This window comes from Rhinolophus sinicus, chromosome 8, assembly GCF_057876585.1.
Source record: "Rhinolophus sinicus isolate RSI-liver-muscle chromosome 8, RSI-T2T, whole genome shotgun sequence".
Lineage (NCBI taxonomy): Eukaryota > Metazoa > Chordata > Mammalia > Chiroptera > Rhinolophidae > Rhinolophus > Rhinolophus sinicus.
Window position 1 is genome coordinate 36,883,400 of NC_142508.1, and position 17,280 is coordinate 36,900,679.

At 46.3% G+C, this 17,280-nt stretch overlaps 1 protein-coding gene and 1 pseudogene across 4 annotated transcripts; one reads left to right on the top strand and one right to left on the bottom strand.

The window, feature by feature from the left end:
• Nucleotides 1–367: 367 nt before the first annotated feature.
• Nucleotides 368–13,765, bottom strand: LOC141567598 (sialic acid-binding Ig-like lectin 5). 4 transcript variants are annotated; one of them, XM_074315529.2, is made up of 12 exons: nt 13,348–13,765; nt 9,761–9,948; nt 6,749–6,868; nt 6,433–6,505; nt 5,963–6,346; nt 5,467–5,712; nt 5,143–5,187; nt 4,624–4,881; nt 4,256–4,531; nt 3,950–4,049; nt 3,049–3,130; nt 368–2,492 (listed from the first exon to the last, which is right to left on the bottom strand). In XM_074315529.2, the coding sequence occupies exons 2-12, from the start codon at nt 9,848–9,850 to the stop codon at nt 2,298–2,300; spliced, it is 1,869 nt and encodes a 622-aa protein (XP_074171630.2). In that variant the 5' UTR covers nt 9,851–9,948; nt 13,348–13,765; the 3' UTR covers nt 368–2,297. The 4 variants fall into 4 exon arrangements, with proteins under 4 accessions (XP_074171630.2, XP_074171627.2, XP_074171628.2 ...); XM_074315526.2 differs by having other exon boundaries at nt 5,467–5,745; XM_074315527.2 differs by lacking the exon at nt 13,348–13,765 and adding an exon at nt 10,648–10,778 and having other exon boundaries at nt 5,467–5,745.
• LOC148757537 (V-type proton ATPase subunit G 1 pseudogene) lies at nt 10,657–11,087 on the top strand (annotated as a pseudogene).
• Nucleotides 13,766–17,280: the final 3,515 nt, after the last annotated feature.

Below are 17,280 nucleotides of genomic sequence, written 5' to 3' on the forward strand. Positions count from 1 at the left end.
AAAATATTAAACACAAAATTCCAGAAATAAACAATTCATACGTTTTAGATTTCATGACATTCTGAGTAGAGTGATGAATCTCATGCTGTTCTGGTCTGTCCTGCCTGGGCTGGGAGCCATCGCTCTGTGTCTCCATGTTATATGTGCCTCCAGCCCACTAGTCACATTGATTATCAGATCGACTGTCACAGTATCATGGTGCTTATGTACAAGTAACCCTTATAGTAACCTCATGTTATGCCGTAATGCCTGCACCATTCACCTCACTTCATCTCATCAGGTAGGCACGTGTCATCTCCCATCCTCACAAGAAGAAGGATAAGTACAGGACAATAAGATGTTTTGAGAGAAAGACACCACAGTCACATAATCTTTATCACAGTGTATTTTTATAATTGTTCTATTTTATTATTAGTTATTGGTATTAATCTCTTACTGTGCCTAATTTATAAATTAAACTTTATCATAGGTACGTATGTATAGGAAAAGTCATAATACATATAAGGTTGGTACCATCCATGGTTTCAAGCAGCCACAGGGGGTCCCACGGATAAGGGGGGATGACTGTCCTCACAAGTCCCGGAGGATACACAACATGCCCAGCGACCACTCAGCAAGGGCACAGGGAGTGAGAGAGCGCGAAATAGAGAGAGAACCGGGGGTTCTGCCTTTACTGGGATGGAGGGTGGGGTGCCTAGGGTTTCATGGGTTCTCTACTGGCAAATTTAAAATATCAGAGTGGGAATTAAAGTTTGGGAGGGAAAAGTGGGGTCACTTAAGAGGTCAGTTATCTAGGTCACCCAGGGCTTTCTAAGAGGTAGACGTCACAGGTGGCGTAGCCGGGCTCTTCATCTGGTTGTGTAGCTGACAAGATGTTTATTGCAGATGGATGCCCTAGAAATAGATGGATGCCTTGGCAATCAACAGCTTAACATCAGGCACTTGCAATCAAAAAAAGTTAGACACTTACGCTGTAGTACTGCTGGTAAATTTTTGGCTGCTTTGGTTTTAGTGCTCTCTTTTAAAAAACTAAATTAGTTTAACTCTAGAGGAGGGAGAGCATAAGCTCTCTTTTCAGTCCACTGAGTCCACAGTTCTCATCCCAAATCTGTCCCTGAACTCAGTTTTGAAGGACAGGATGGTGTAAGCCAGACGAAAATAAGGTGGTGTGACTTCTAGCAGGTGGAATCTCGAATTGCAAAATCTTCAGTATGAACCAGCATGGAAGGCTGAAGGAACAAAGGCCGAGAGGAGAGGGTGGGTGAGTAGATAAATGTCAGGGGACGATGCTTGTTATGTGTTGTCCAAGGCCAGAGAATTGTGAATGGATTTGTGCAGGAGACAGTCAGGGTCAGCTCTCTGGCTTGTCCAAATTTGCCGCAGAGACCTTAACCCAGACAGGAATCAGAAGGGCCTGTGAGTGAGCTCTCACAGCCTTCGTGGTCCCAAGAGCTGCAGGAAAAACTCTGCAGTTACAACAGAGCTCTATGGTCGTAACAGCCCCCCTCCTCTTCCCCGCTACAGGGTTTCCTGCTGCTTCTTGTGCAGGGTGTGCATACGGCTCCCTGCAGCTGTGCACACACCTTGCAACACTGTCTTTTCCCTGAATGACTCCTCTTTACGACACAATACCTAGTTGACCTTTGTTTTCAGTCAACAGACTTGCAAAGAACCTTATGAGGCCTGTAAACGAGAGAGGGAGGGGATTGAAAGTCAGGAGGAAAAGGAATGTGCTGGAAAATTTGACAGGTAAAAATGGGGTGCGGAGATGACACCAGAGAGACTATAAGATACCACATTATGAAACGAATGTGAGGCTGAGGGGCTGGTCTTTCCCTGGGTGGCTTTGAAGAGTTCTGGGAGGGACAGTGACACCAACAAGTTGCCACCCGGCCCTCTGTGCCCGGTCAGCCCTGGCCTCAGGAGAACTTACAAGCAGGACTTTTGTGTTCAAAGAAAAGAGAGACCAGCAAGCCTGAGCACGCACCATGTGACAGGACTTCTGTTGGTTGATTTCTGTGTTAATTTCTTTAATGCTCACAACCACCTTGAGGTAGGCTGCATGATATCTGATGGACAGAATGGGCAACTGAGGAACAGAGAACTAAAGTGAATTGCCTGATAACTATGCCTTAGGACGTGCTAAAGCCTGCAGTGGAGCCCAAGTCTTTCTAGTCCTGTCACCTGTCTGTTAATGTTGCCACTAGGGCACCTCATGCGACAATAATTCATCCCTGATTTCTTTCCCTGAGAGGGGCTGTGATCCCTCCGGCCAAGACTGAGCTCTGGGTGGGTCCTCATTTTCTTGTATTGATCTCTGAGTACTCGCAGGTGCTGGTGGCCTCCTGGTCCTGAGGGTCCCGCAACTTTATCCCATGAAAGCTGAGGTTTGCATAGTGGAGCTCCTCCTGTTGCTCCCCTGAGGAAGGGGCATCCCCGGCAGGTAGCACTTGCTCTGGGGGGCTGTCTGGCTGGGGCTTTTGCTTTGAACCCTGAGTGAAGGGGAGAGAAGAGAGTCAGGGAAGAAGTAAGGCGGGCACGGTCCCAAGGGCAGGTTGGGCTGATGGGACAGTTTTTCATTTATCTTATTCTACACCCATTTCTTATTAACTCAACTATTTGCTCGTTCATTTTAATTTTTGTAACACTATGATTGTTTAGACCATATCGGGGGCTTACTAATACATTTAATCATCACAAAAACCCAGTATAAAGGATACTCTTATTATCCCCATTTGCAGATAAGGAAACTGAGGTGGGACAGGTGAGGTAACATGCCCAGAAGGGGTAGAAAGTAACAGTTTAGAGGAAATGGTTCTGGCAGCCTGTATCTGGCAAAGAGGTGAGGTGGGCTCAGTGGTCAGCAGGGGTAGGGCAGGGGGCTGACCATTGGCTCCGAGAGAGGAAGGGGAAGAACCCACAGAAAGTCAGCCCGCAGCTGCCTGCCCAGCTGACCACAGAGGCGTGGGCTTGGGGGAAGGCTAAGGAGCTGTCTGCACTCCTTGAATGGATGTTCACACTGCATGAAAAGACACCCATATCACTCACCAAGGCGACTGTACCCATGACAGCGTCTTCATCATCCACGCCCTTTAGTCTCCTGGACGCTTGTTTCCTGCGGGCTTTCACTCTAAGGGGAGAGATGACAACACTGCAGCCAGAGTGGCCCAGGCACAGGCGGACACGCTGCCCTCACTCCCTGGTAACACAACTGGGGCATCCAGGCCCTGAAACCGGACTCAGAGACCCTCCTGACATGCAAGTGAGTACTCTGTCCCCCTGGATGACCAGGCTTTTGGCCAAGATTGAATTTCTGTCACTAAAGACCCCGCTTACACACAGAAACTCGTACACGAGTGATCACAGCAGTGTTATTCATGATGGTCAAAATGCGGCAACAACCCGAGTGTCCAAAACACATGAATGGACAAATACAATGTGCCCCATCCATTAAATGGAATATTATTTAGACATAAAAGTGAATAAAGTACTGACACATGCATGAACCTTGAGAATATCATGCTACATGAAAGAAGTCAGTCACGAAGGGTCACATATTATGATTCCATTTGTATGAGATGTCTAGGATGGGAAAGTGTAGAGAAATAGAAAATAGATTAGTGGTTGCCTAGGGCTGGGGGGACGGTGGGGACAGGATCACAATTAAGGGGCGTGGGATTTCTCTTTGTTTCTTTTTCATTTTGGCCTACTGAAAAAGTTCTAAATTGATTGTGGTGTTGGGTGCACAACCTGCGTGAATGAACTAAAAGCCGTTGAACTGTACACTTTAACCATATGGGAATTGTATCTCAATAAAGCTGTTACCCCCACCCACCTCCCAAAGTAGGCCCCTCTGGATGCACTCAGCTCTGCTTTTCTGGGATTCAGTGACACCTGTCATCGCCGCCTACTGCACACTTCCCTGTTCCTCCCCAGGACAAAGGCTTACATGCAAAAGAAGATGAGACACGAGCATAAGGACAGCAGGGCCATGGCACCAGCGCCTCCAAGAGCCCCAGGAACCACTCCCGCCAGGGACACTGACTTCCCTGCAGAGAAAAGGGCATGAGATGACCCAGTCCCAGCACCAAGTCCCCTGGTTTCCCATCTCCTTACAGAACTGGCTGTTCAGACACGAGCTGGAGGGCCCTGTCCTAGCAATCACCTGCTGTCCAGGCCCCAGCCCCTCACACCCAGCTTCATCTCCAATCCACTCCTTTCTCCCTCAGCCTCAGTCCCCAGCAGATCCCCTGACCTGGCAGCAGCAAGACAGTGACACTCTGGGTCCCATGGACATTCTCAGCCTCGCAGCTGAGTCTGAGGCTGGAGCTGAGCCCCTCACTGAGGCTCAGAGAGCTGTTGGCCCAGGGACCCTCTGAGCTGAAGGTGACCTTGAAGGAGGTGTTGCTGAAGTTCCGCTCCAGCAGCTGCTCCCTCAGCCGCCAGCGCAGGGAGGGGGCCGGCTGGGCTCGGGAGGAGCAGCTGCAGTGTAGTCTCTTGTCCCCCCAGGAGCAGGAGACCTGTGGGGGGTCTGTGGGGAGGGAGGAGAAGGGTCAGCGGTGCCTCTCCCCTCCCCAGCACTCAGGTGTCCTGACCCCAGGGGTCCCCCATCCCCCCACTCACAGTGCACAGAGAGGTTCAGAGAGACATTTGGGGAGCCCAGCGGGTGCCGGGCTTGGCAGGTGAACTCTCCTTCTTCTGCAATCCCCACTCGAGGCAGATCCAGGATCTCGGTGCTGGAGATGGGGGTGGTGTTCAGGGGTGGGGACCCCCGGAACCAGCTCAGTTCTGCAGGGGGGTTGCTGTCAGCAGCACAGAGCAGCCGCAGAGCCTGGCCCTCCAGTATGGGAAGGGGCGAAGTGGTTTGCAGAATCTCGAAGGCTTTGGGGAGAGAAGTGCAAAGAGAGGGTGACAGAGAGAGAGAGAAAGGAGAGAGAGAGAGACAGACAGAGAGACAGAGAGACAGACAGAGAGAGAGAGAGAGAGGTGGAACGAGCAGGTGCAGGGACGTAAGGAGGGAGGGCCGTGACTTTTATCCTTGCCCTTCCCATATCTGATCCCATTCAAACTCTGATTGCCCCTCTGGTCCATGGTGGCCCCAGGGACACGTCCCAGCCCCAGCGAGACGAAGCTTTTTCCTACCTGTGACATTTCTGAAGATGCGTATGGTGAGGTTCTGTGGGGCATCTGGGATGGAAACATATGCCCCACTCAGAGGTGAGGAGCGGGATGGAAGCTGACCCCATACCCAAGGGGTGGTGGGACCCAGGAAGGTGGAATTGGCCTGGCCAACTCCTCACCTAGACTCAGATACATGAGAGTCTTCTCAGGTCAGCCTAGCCTCCCCCTCGCCCTCCCCTACACACACACACACACACACACACACACACACACACACACACAAAACACACACACACACACAGCACTGCTACTACCCAAAGGGACCCACCACCCCTCCAAACTCACAGGACACATTGAGCAGGATGGTTCTCTCCACAGGCACCCTATATCCTTGCTGTTTCACCTGACAGGTGAGGTTGGTGCCGTGGTCCTGGGGCCTCAGGGTGAGGTTTAGCACTGAGGAGCGAAGGGTCCGGGGGCTCAGCGAGTCAAGAGCAGCCCCCACCCAGGAGAAGGTCAGAGGTCTTCCCCCTTCGCAGGACCCTGGCAGGTTGCAGGTCACACGTGTGGGGCGGCCGGACACCAGACGCTCTGGAACGTGGATGTCGGGTACCTCTGTGAGGGCTGAGGAGGAGAGAGGCGGTGCCTGGGCCCCAGGGTGTGGGGACCCAGAGTGTGACCCTGAGAGGGACCCATGCCTCGGGGCCTGAGCTCACCACAGGTCCTGTGTCTCTTTCCACAACAACACCCCCTAGGCCTGGACAGGGAGTGTTCCAATGTCCTGTTCCTGTCCTAAGACGGGGGTCCCATGTCCCAGGACCGCTTCTGGGCCCCGCCATACCTGTCACCTGCAAATGCAGCTTCTTATCTGTGTAACTATATTTCACATAATATCCTCTCTCCACTCGGAAGAAGTAGGTTCCTGTGTCGCTCCTCCTGGCATTGCTGATGCTCAGGGAACAGCTGTTGGTCCTGAGGTCCTCAAGGAGGCGGAATCGGTTGGCGGTCTCAGTCCTCACTGGTTTATCTGGGTTGTTTGAGGCCACAAGATTATTGCGTTGTATGTTGCCCCCATTTCGGTACCAGTAGATGTGGAGCACGTCAGAGGAAGATTGCAGATTCCAGGGGTAGGAGAAGGAGCAGGGCACGTGGACGCACAGACCCTCCTGCACTGTCACCGATTCCTTCAGTCTGAGCTCATACCCTTGTTTCTCCTGCAGGGACCCTGGGGGGACACAGAGCCTCAGCTGCAGCTGCAGCCCCTCCCCAATCCCCAACCTGCACTGGCTTCCAGGACCCTGGGCCACTCACCTCCCCACAGCAGGGGCAGCAGCAGCAGAGGCACCATGTCTGCATCTGACAGGACACAGCTGGCCCACGTCCTCTGCAGGGAAGGAAATGCCGAGAGTGTGGGGTGCGGCCTAGGACGCCCCAGCAGGAAGCCGGGGCTAAGAGAGCTGTGGCCACGCCTGGAAGGGGAACTTGGGCTCCACAGGCCTTCGGGGTGAGCTGGGGGCTGAGAAATCACCCTGCCCTACCCTCTGCCCCCAGCCGACCCTGCAGGTGGATACACCGAGGTCCCCAGAGGTTGAGAAATTTGTCCAGATGTGAATCTGGAAGTGGTTACCTTGCATATCATGTTTAAGTCAAGAGGGGGGTCACTGAAGGGGCCCAACATGGTTGGAAGAAACAGGGCTGGTCCTGGGGACTCAGAGGGAGCCACCTCCAGCTGAAACCACTGCATGCTCTGGAAAAGAATAGTTTTAAATTTTCTGAAGATCATTCAAGTGCTGGCAAGAAAGAAGGGAATTTAGACTCAAATCCAGTGGAAGGTGGAATCCAGGGGAAAGCTGAGCAGTGAAGCCCCTTTGCGCTGAGGGTTCTGGGGACGTGGGATGCACGAGTGTTGTTCTCCATGAGTTTAAGGTCAGTGGGACAGACGGAGCACAGGCCTGCTCCAAACGGGCTGTGGAGAGGGAGACCCTTGCCCCGTTCAGCGGGGACTCCAAAGGCTGGACCTCAGCACAGAAGCCAATTTGCTGCCTTAAAGCTCAGGAAGCTCCGTCTTCAGGGTCCCTCACATGCTTGGTCCCTTTTTCAAAGCCCGACAAGGGCTCAAGTGATATGAGGAAATGACCTGTAATCCTACTGCTCTTTTATGAAGGAAACGTGGTACATGTTTTCCCAAATGTGACAACGATCTTAAACCTTTTAGACATTCCCAGTAACAAGTTTTGGGATTGCAAGAAAGTTTCTTAAAGCATACAGGAGTAAAAGAAATTTCAATCAATCGTGCTGGAGAAAGTATTGAATTCTCTTTCTATTCTCTATTTTATATAAACATACTACTTACAACAATAAATAATATTTACTAATATATTAATATTTATTACTATATGGCAATTATTCTCATAAAAAGAGGCAATCAAAGAGCACCAGCCATAAATGTGGGGAACATGTGTTATGCAGGAGTGCCAGACAGGTATGCTGTATGACTAATAAAATAGTCTGTAATTTTCCTGGATTGTCTTATATTTTGATTTTGAGCATTTTAATTTTCATGACTTGATGCAATGTGTTTTACCATTTCAGAAAAATTCACATGTGTGCCACATTTTGTATTTTCTTTCTGAAGGAGTGATCTCCACATTCGTATAAATGTCGGGCTCCACAAGACCTGGGTCTGCCCCTGCCCACGGGGTCCACGTGAACAAGAGGTAACCAGCCCTATTCCTCACCCACCCCTGACTCTGCATGTATCGCAGAGAAGATTGTCTTGTGCAAGCAAAGGACTAAAGAAAGCAGGACTCCCATGGTTTTGTCCCCACAATGCACATCACTGAGTGGCCTAGCAAATCTCTAACTGAGATTATCAAAAAGAGAAGAAACCACAAGCATCGGCAAGGATGTGGAGAAAGTGCAACCCTCTTGCACTCTTGTTGGGAATGTAAATTGGTACGCCACTGTGTCAATCAGTATGGCAGTTCCTCAAAAATTAAAAATAGAGCTCTCGGGACCCGACCAGTGGCTCAGGCGGTTAGAGCTCCGTTTTCTAACGCTGAAGGCTGCCAGTTCGATTCCCACATGGGCCAGTGGGCTCTCAGCCGCTGGGTTGCCGGTTCAACTCCTTGAGTCCTGATAGGGATGGTGGGCAGCACCTCCTGCAACTAGCAACGGCAACTGGACCTGGACCTGAGCTGTGCCCTCCACACTAAGATTGAAAGGACAACAGCTTGACTTGGACAAAAAGTCCTGGAAGTACACTCTGTTTCCCAATAAAAGTCCTGTTCCCCTTCCCCAATAAAATCTTAAAAAATAACAATAATAATATTAGTTAATAATAACACTGTTGTATATTTGAAAATTGCTAAGAGAGAAAATTCCTAAAAGTTCTGATCACAAGAAAAAAAATGTGTAACTACATGTGGTGATGGATGTTAACTTGACACATTGTGGTGAGCAGTTCACAATATATACATATGTCAAATCATGAAGTCAGACACCTGAAACTAACATAATGTTACCTGTCAATTATATCTCAACAAAATACATACATAAGAACACTAATTTAAAACAAAAACAAAGAAAACCTCCCTCTGAGCAGAGACTAGAGAGGTGCAAGACTGGCAGGCAGCGCTTCCTTCGTGCTCCGTTAGTGTTTCAACATGTCCATAACAAGTTCCTTGGGTTACATTACCACTGCTGAAATACATGGTGTGGCTTCTGGTTTCATGATCGGCCCTTGACTGATTCAAGAGATTAAAAGAAGTGAGCATTGGGTGATTTCAAATGCCTTCCTGATAAAACTCACGGCCAAGTAGGAATAAAAGAGAATTTCCCTAACAAGATAAAGAGTGTCTCTAATGACAAGCGGGGAAAAGAAGGAGGAGGGACACACGCTAGAATGGGTATAATTAATTAATTTGTTTAATACCTAATCAACTTATTTAGCAAAGACAAAGGCAATTAATAGAATATGCTAATGTCAGAGCGTATAGGTGGTTAAGACTAAACTATATACGTTGATAACAGTGTCATGTCAAAGGAGTACACGTACGTATAAGTTTAAGAGATCCCAACATATGTTTACTATTGATCAAAAATCACTTGGCTAAATACACAAATAACATCAGTAAGGAGTATCCAACACCAGTCATAAGCTCTATGGAATAGTAACTATTACAGTAAATGTCAAAAGCTCGTCTAACTGGGGGAGAACAGCACTGGAAAAGTCATAAATCAAAACCTAGTCACGTCTGTAGCTGAGAGAAACTCAGGCGTCTCCCACACCGCTGCTTGCTAGTTCCCAAGAATGTTGCTGTTGTTGTCTTTGTTGTTGTTAGAAGTCAGAGCGTCTTCTGATGTGTAAGCTGCAAGCTGCATACAAGTTTTCTAGATGCTAACCAGTTCTCAAGAAGGCTAACCGTGGGGAACAACACTGGAGAGGCCGGGAACCAGCCAGACCTCACCAGGTTCACGGCCGGAAGTCAGGACATCCCCTGGTGTTGTAAGCTGCATGTTGCTGGGAGTCTTCAAAATGTTAGAATGATGAGAAATCACCAATGACAATTGACCAAATGATGAAATAATAATAATTACACTGCCACCTGAGGTCTGTCTTATGTTTCCTCAGACGTACCTTAGAGCCAAGTTTCTTGTTCCTGCCTCCCCCTCCGGGAATGGCCAGTTCTGGGAGGGTCCGGCAGTTACTGATATGAATGCTTCCCATTCGGCCAAAGGGTCAATTCATCCGGATAAGCAACAAGTCCTGGCGATGTGCCTGTCACATCATCCTGACATAACTTAGCTACTTCTTCACTGCATCTGCTGACGTGGGCGAAACAGACAGAAAGCAACATCATCTCATATCTCCCCTACTCAAGAGGATGAGACCAAAGGGGAAATTTACTCAACCCCTGATCACAGCACAGAAATCACCTCACATACAGGAACAAGCTAATAGACAAAAGCTCACATCAGCCAATGAAGGCTAATTTTCCTCAACATCCACCCTACAATTCAGCCTCAAAATTTATATTCATTGGTAATCACATGCACTCTCTTATGTGACAGAACAAAGAGTCAACAGACAACACTTAACCATCACCTCGCATGCAGTCTCTCATGTGAGGGAACAAGAAACAAACACACAAGAGCTCACATTGACCAATGACGGCAAATTTTTCTCAACATCTACCCTACAGTGTCTTCAGCAAACATCATACCTAGTGCAGTAGCATCAGGTACTAGTCTAGGAAGGTAATAACAAGTAAAAAGTATGAAAATTGAAAAGATGACAGAGGTCTTTCTGCATAAATGATTATATATATATATAAAAATGCAAAAGTATATACGGATACATTTGGGGGCTTAATAAGAGAGCAAGATTGCTAGAGACAAAATCAAATTACAAAAATCAAATGCATTTCTGTATGACAGTAATAAACAAAAACGGGATGTTATAAAAGACGCCATTGACAACAGCATGAAAAATTGTGAGCGATCGAGCGGATTTAGGCCGCTCACCTCGGCTTCAGAGTCACCGCCGCCATGGCCAGTCCATCGCAGGGTATTCAGCAGCTGCTGCAGGCCGAGAAGCGGGCGCCGAGAAGGCGTCGGAGGCCCGCAAGCGAAAGCACCGGAGGCTGAAGCAGGCCAAAGAAGAGGCTCAGGCTGAAACTGAACAGCACCGCCTGCAGAGGGAGAAGCAGTTCAAGGCCAGGGAAGCTGCGGCTCTGGGATCACACGGCAGTTGCAGCACTGAAGTGCAGAAGGACACCCAGGAGAAGATGACCGTCCTCCAGACCGACTTCCAGCGGAACAGGGATGAAGTCCTGGATAACCTCTTGGCCTTTGTCTGCGACATCCGGCCAGAGATCCACGAAAACTACGGCATAAATGGATGGGGAAGAAGAAAGAAGCGCCGGTTCCATGGATTGGCCTTCAGCCACCTCCACGGAATATGAAGCTTTCGCAAAGCTTGAGTTATATTTTGTGAAAGGCATTAAATTATTTCTGTTTATTATCTACTAGGTCCTTTTGCTTTTTGGGGAATAGCAAACCTAGCTTCTTTGTATAAACTTAGAGCTTATCCAAAGAGTTCATCTTTTTACCTCATGTTTCTTAAATTTAAGGGTATATGTTGTCTGTTTTCCTATGCCTTTTAGCTCAAGCAACATATGTATAGCAACACTGACTTTTTCTTTCTTAGATGTAGTAAAAAAAACAAACTTTTTAAGAAAGAAAGGGATTAAATGTTTTTTCCCCTAAAGCTTTCTTGAAGGTCAGGGGCTTTATCTATGAAAAAGTAGTAAATAGTTATTTGTAACATGTGTAAAGCAGCAGCCAGCCTTAAATAGCCTTAAATAGTCCTTTTTGGCTAAGGGTTACAACAATGAACACTAGTATAATTGTTCGGGCGATTTCTAGTACTTCTTAATCCAAATTACTAGTTCATAGGATTCAAAACCTTGTTACTTGTTATTACTTGGTGTATTGATAATCTTTCAAAAGTAAATGATTTTGTCATTAAAAATAAAAAATTGTGATACACCTGGGACATGTGTCATTCTCTAGAGATGGACATAACAGAAGTATACTGTGCACTTCCTCAATGGAGGAAATTACAAATCTTTACTGAAGGACAGCAAACATGTAAATAAATGGAAAAATATGCATGTTAATGGGTTTGAAAACAGTATTATATAAATGTCAATTCTATCCTAATTGATCTGCAGAATAAAGCAATATGTCTGTCACCCAATCTCCCGATTGACTTTTCTGGAACGTGATACGCTGTTGTAAAATTGACATTGCAGTAGAAATTTCCCAGGAGCCACTGCAATCATGAAGAAGAACATTGTGTGAGGACTGGCTCTGTAAGACATTAAGATGGATCACAACGTTACAGAGACTAAGACAGTGTTGTACTGACACGGGGATAGACCACAAGAGCAGAGTAGGGGCACAAAAATAGGGTAGGTGGACCTCAACCACAGGAAACGTCATGCACGATAGAGGAAGTGATACAAAGAAGTGACAAAAAGACAGACATTTTAAACACATGTGGGCTACTCGGGACCCGAATGCAGTCGAATGAAATCGCACCCTTAGCTCATACGATGCACTAAACTCCAGGGCGGATGGACTGAAGACCTAGTGCTTTCTGTGAACCAAAGCAATAGAGCTATTAGATGACAATATCACAGGATAGCTCCATGCACTTAAGGTAGGGAAGGTTTCCTGAACAACACATAAATAGCACTCTTTATAAAGAGAAACACTGAAAATACGGACTGTGTTAAAATTAAGGACTCTTCATAAAACACGCCACGGGGAGTGCTCAGTCATCTGCCTTCAAGTACGAGAAGATGTTTACAACACAATAAGCATCAAAGTATCAGCCTCCAGAACTGAAGAAGAATTTCTATAAATACATAGGAAAGAGAAAATACAGAAAATGGGCTCCCTTGAGCAGGCGCCTGCCTCATAAAGGACAGCACACGACAACCAGTAAACAAATACAAAGCTGCCCCACACCATTCACAACCAGGAAAGTGCACATGAAAACCATAGCAAGATACTATTATACTTGCTCCAAGTTGGCAAATATTACAATGTCTGAAAACACCCAGTGTTAGTGAAAGTGTGGGACAATGATTGTTGGAATATAAACGGTACAAGCACGTCAGAGAAAAATAGCGGCATCTAATAAACTGAGGCTGGGCTTATATCACGACCAGCAAAATTGCGCCCCTAGACTTTTGTCCTAGAGCAGTGCTGTCCGATGTGCTGGCCAATCGCCACATGTGGCGGCTGACCACTGGAAAGGTGACTATCAGGACGTGGGCTGCAAGGAGCCATAAGACGTGCTCTGAGGGTAACACACGCCGGACTTAGAAATCTTACTACAAGGAAATGATTGAACTATTTATTCTGAGATCAATTTAAACAGGAGTCAGGGGGACGTTTCTCCCACATCACCAATAAGCAGCAATCCTACTCAATTCTGACACTCTCTGCCTGGGGACAGTGTCAGATTCCAGGGGTTAAGGGTTCAGTTCTTAACCTGCCCCCCAACCCTACATCAGATGTCAGTCACGAGTCCAGGTTGCCACCTGTGCTTCTGAACGACTGGCTGTAAATCAGAGGTTCCCAACACCTCCTCCCTTCGGACTTATTAATTTCTGAGAGCGGCTCACAGAGCTCAGAGCACGTTTTACTTACCAGGTCACTGGTTTCACTTAAAAGCATATAATTCAGGAACAGCCAGACAGAAGAGATGCACAGGGCCAGGTATGAAGTAAGGGGCGTGGAGCTTCCATTGCCTCTGTGAGGTCACCACTCTCCCATCACCTCCAAGTGCCCAGCAACTTGAAGCTCTCCGAACCCTCTTGTTGTGGGTTTTTATAGAGGTTTCATTACACAATCATGAATAATTAAATCATTGAACGTTAGCGATTGATACAACCTCCAGCCCCTCTCTCCACTCCTGCTCCCCTCTGGCCTTCACCCCACTGATACTAGTGGCATCTGTGAGGCGGAGATTCCAGATATTGTTTCAAGGCAGCCTCGTTCTCCCAACGCCATACTCTGTCCTGTCTGTTAGGAGTGAGGAACAGATGCGGTGGGTGAGAGGAGAGGATGTTGCAACCAGAAGCCACAAGGTATAGACTGAAGGGCAGCAGAGGAAATTACCCATTTCCTGTGCCAGGCAGGATGGGCCCCAAGAGCAGAGAACAAGTCAGGCCGGCCCACCTCAGGAGCACAGGCCCATCCTAATAAAAAGAAATTAACCCGGACCAATGAATTCGGGGAAAGAAGCAACTATTTTCACAGGCAAGAAGGTCTAGTGTTCACCTCATAGTAAGGATGTGTGTGTGTGTGTGTGTGTGTGTGTGTGTGTTTTCAAAACTAATAGTACAACTTTTTGTTGAGGTGAAATTTACATGACATAAAATTACTACTAATAATTTTGGATGTAAAATCTTTTGGCGCTATTCATCACTACACTTTCTCCATCATTTTCTTTACATCATGCCTTTACCATACCTGCCTTGGCCTTGTAGGCATGTAATTTGGGGGTTCCTAGAGAGATTACTGCACTGATGCACCAAACGAATACCAAGTGTGTCTCTAATTCAGCTTCTCAGCAGAGGTCTGGCTCACCCAAAGCCTGGGTGGAAACCCAAGGTCAAGTCCCCCAGCTGGACAAGATGCATCAGCATCCACATGGCCCAGAATACTTCTGACAGGAGACCCTTCCTCTCTGCGGGAAGCAAGTACCTCCTGGCGCCCCTGCTCTAACAATCTGAGCGAGTCTAGTCGTCAGGGGGCATTCGGTGGTCCTTAAGGAACTAAAACTGACTTGGATCGTGTTTTGTGCATTTCTATCTAGAGTCCGTGATAGCCCCTAAGGAGAAGGCTGAGTCCATTGCTCACACTCATTACAGGTTTGGCCCAGAACCATTCGCTTAATCACAGTCAGTCTCAGAATCCCAGGGGGAGGAGAAGGTATAGAGCTTGAGGTCATGCAGGCCCCCCTGGACCCCTTTCCTGGAGGGCAGAGGCAGCAGGCAACCCCACCTCAGCCCCGTGTGCACGCCTCACCCTCATGCCTTTGCCCAAGTCCACTCTATAGCAGGAATTTTTGTCAAAAGACAATATGAAAACTTTTCAAGCAGCCAAATATTTTGAATAATACAAATAGTTGCCTTCCATGGAGAGACAATAACAAAAAAGGGACTTTGTACAAGACACCGTAAACCAGAACATGATGGGGTGATCTCTTTAAAGGGATTTTAAAATCACATCACCCAGAATTTCATACCCTAGGCGATTAAAATACAATCAAAATTAAAATTGAAATAATATTTCAGGATAAAATAAGCAAACATCCTTGAAGTCCAATAGACTTTTGTTGTACAAATACTAAAGTAACTTCTTCAGGCTAAAGGGAAATGTGGGGGGTTTTTGACCTCATAATGGCAACATATGTATAACATAAAATTTACCAACTTTCAGTATTTTACCGTGTTCTACCATTTAAGTAATTGACCACTGTTAAGTACACAGTCCGGTAGGGTTAAGAACACTCACATAGCTGTGTGACAAACCTCCAGGACTTCTCCTTCTAAAACTGAAACTCTTTAGCCATTAAACAATGACTCCTCATTTTTCCCACCCCCACCCCTGGTACCCACCATTCTACTTTCTGTTTCTATGAACTTGACTACTTACCTCATGGAAGTGGAATCATACAGTATTTGTATTTTATGACCAGCTTATTTCGCTGAGTACAGCGTTCTCAAGGTTGTAGCATGCAACAGGACCTCTTTTCGTTTAAGACTGAATAATATTCCATTGTATGTGCTATCGGTTGAACTTTGGAGGGTCAGGGGTGGAATGCTATAGACTGAATGTTCATGCCCCCCAAATAAAGACATTGATATCTTAACCCCCAAGGGGCTAGTATAAGCAGCTGGGGCCTCTGGGAGGCCTGAGATAGCCCTTCCCCACCCACCATGTGCAAATACAGCGAGAAGGAGGCCGTCTGCAACGTGGAAGAGGGTCCTCACCAGGACCCAGCCGTGCTGGCACCCTGATCTTGGACTTCCAGCCTCCAGTCCTGTGAGCGATACATGTCTGCTATTCGTAAGCCACCCAGTCTATGGTATTTTGTTAAAACATCCTGATCAGACTAAGACATATCACATTTTGTTTATCCCTTTATCCATCAATTGACATTGGGGTGGTTATACCTCTTGACTCTTGTGAATAATGCTGCTGTCAATGTGGGTGTGCAAATACCTCTTTGAGATTCTGTTCTCAATTCTTTGGAATATATACTGAGAAGGGGGACTGTTAGACCTAATTTTGACTTTTTGAGGAACTGCCATGTTGTTCTCCATAGCAACTGTACCATTTTGCAACCCCACCCAATGTACACAGTGGTTCCAAATTTTCCGCATCCTCACCAGCACGTTATTTTCTGGGTTTTTGTTTGTTTGTTTATAGTAACCACCCTAGAGGGTGTTAGGTGCTACCTCGTTATAGTTTTGATTTGCATTTCTCTAAAGATTACCGATGTTGAATACCCTTTCATAAATTTGATGGCCGTTTGTATATCATCTTTGGAGAAATGGCTACTCAAGCCCTTTGCCCATCTTAGATTGTGCTGTTTGGTGTTTGTGTGTTGATTTGTGGGTATTCTTTATGTGTTCTGGATATTAACACCTTATTGGTACATTTTTGTCTCCTATTCCTTAGGTCGTCTTTGTTGTCTGTTGATTTTGTCCTTTTGTGCACAGAAAATTTTGTTTGCTATAGCCAATTTGTTTATTTTTGTTTTTGTTGTCTGTGCTTTTGGTATAAATATCCAGAAAGTAAGCGCCAAAACCAATGTCATGAGGTTTTTTCCCCCCATGTTTTCTTCTAAGAGTGTTAGTTTTTGGTCTTTAGGTCGTTAATAGATTTTGAATTAATTTTGTGTAGAGGAAAATGATTTTGTGATGAAAACCTAGAATTGTGTGAAAGAAACATAACTGTGGAGGTAATATTTCAAAATATTCATTATTTAAATGTTGTATGCTCTCACTTATGTGTGGAATCTAAAATAGCTGAACTCATAGAAATAGAGAGTAGAATGGTGTGTGTCAGGGACTAGAGGCGAGGAAACGGGGAGATGTTGGTCAAGGGTACAAAGTTCCAGCTCTGAGATGAATCAAGTCTGGGGATCCAATGTACAGCATGATGACTATAGTTAATCGCCTCATTTTAGAGTGTATCTTTAATGTTATAGCCACTTACAAATGGAAATGATGTGAGAGGATGGTGGTGTTAACTCACCTTATTGTGGTGATCATTTCACAATCTATGTGTGTAACAAATAATCACATTGTCCAACTTAAACTTACATGAAATATGTCAATAATGTCTCAATAAATCTTGGAAAACACTCATTTTTAAAATCAAAAGTAGCATATTGTTCTGTGAAGTTTATCACATTATAGGTGTAAGATACGTGACAATAACAATAAGCAGTGAGAGGACGGTTATACGGGTCTGAGGTGTTGACATTTTCTTCATTATTCAAGAATAGATAAAATTAGCAATAGAAACACAATTGCAATATAACAAGGATGTATATTTTAATAAGTA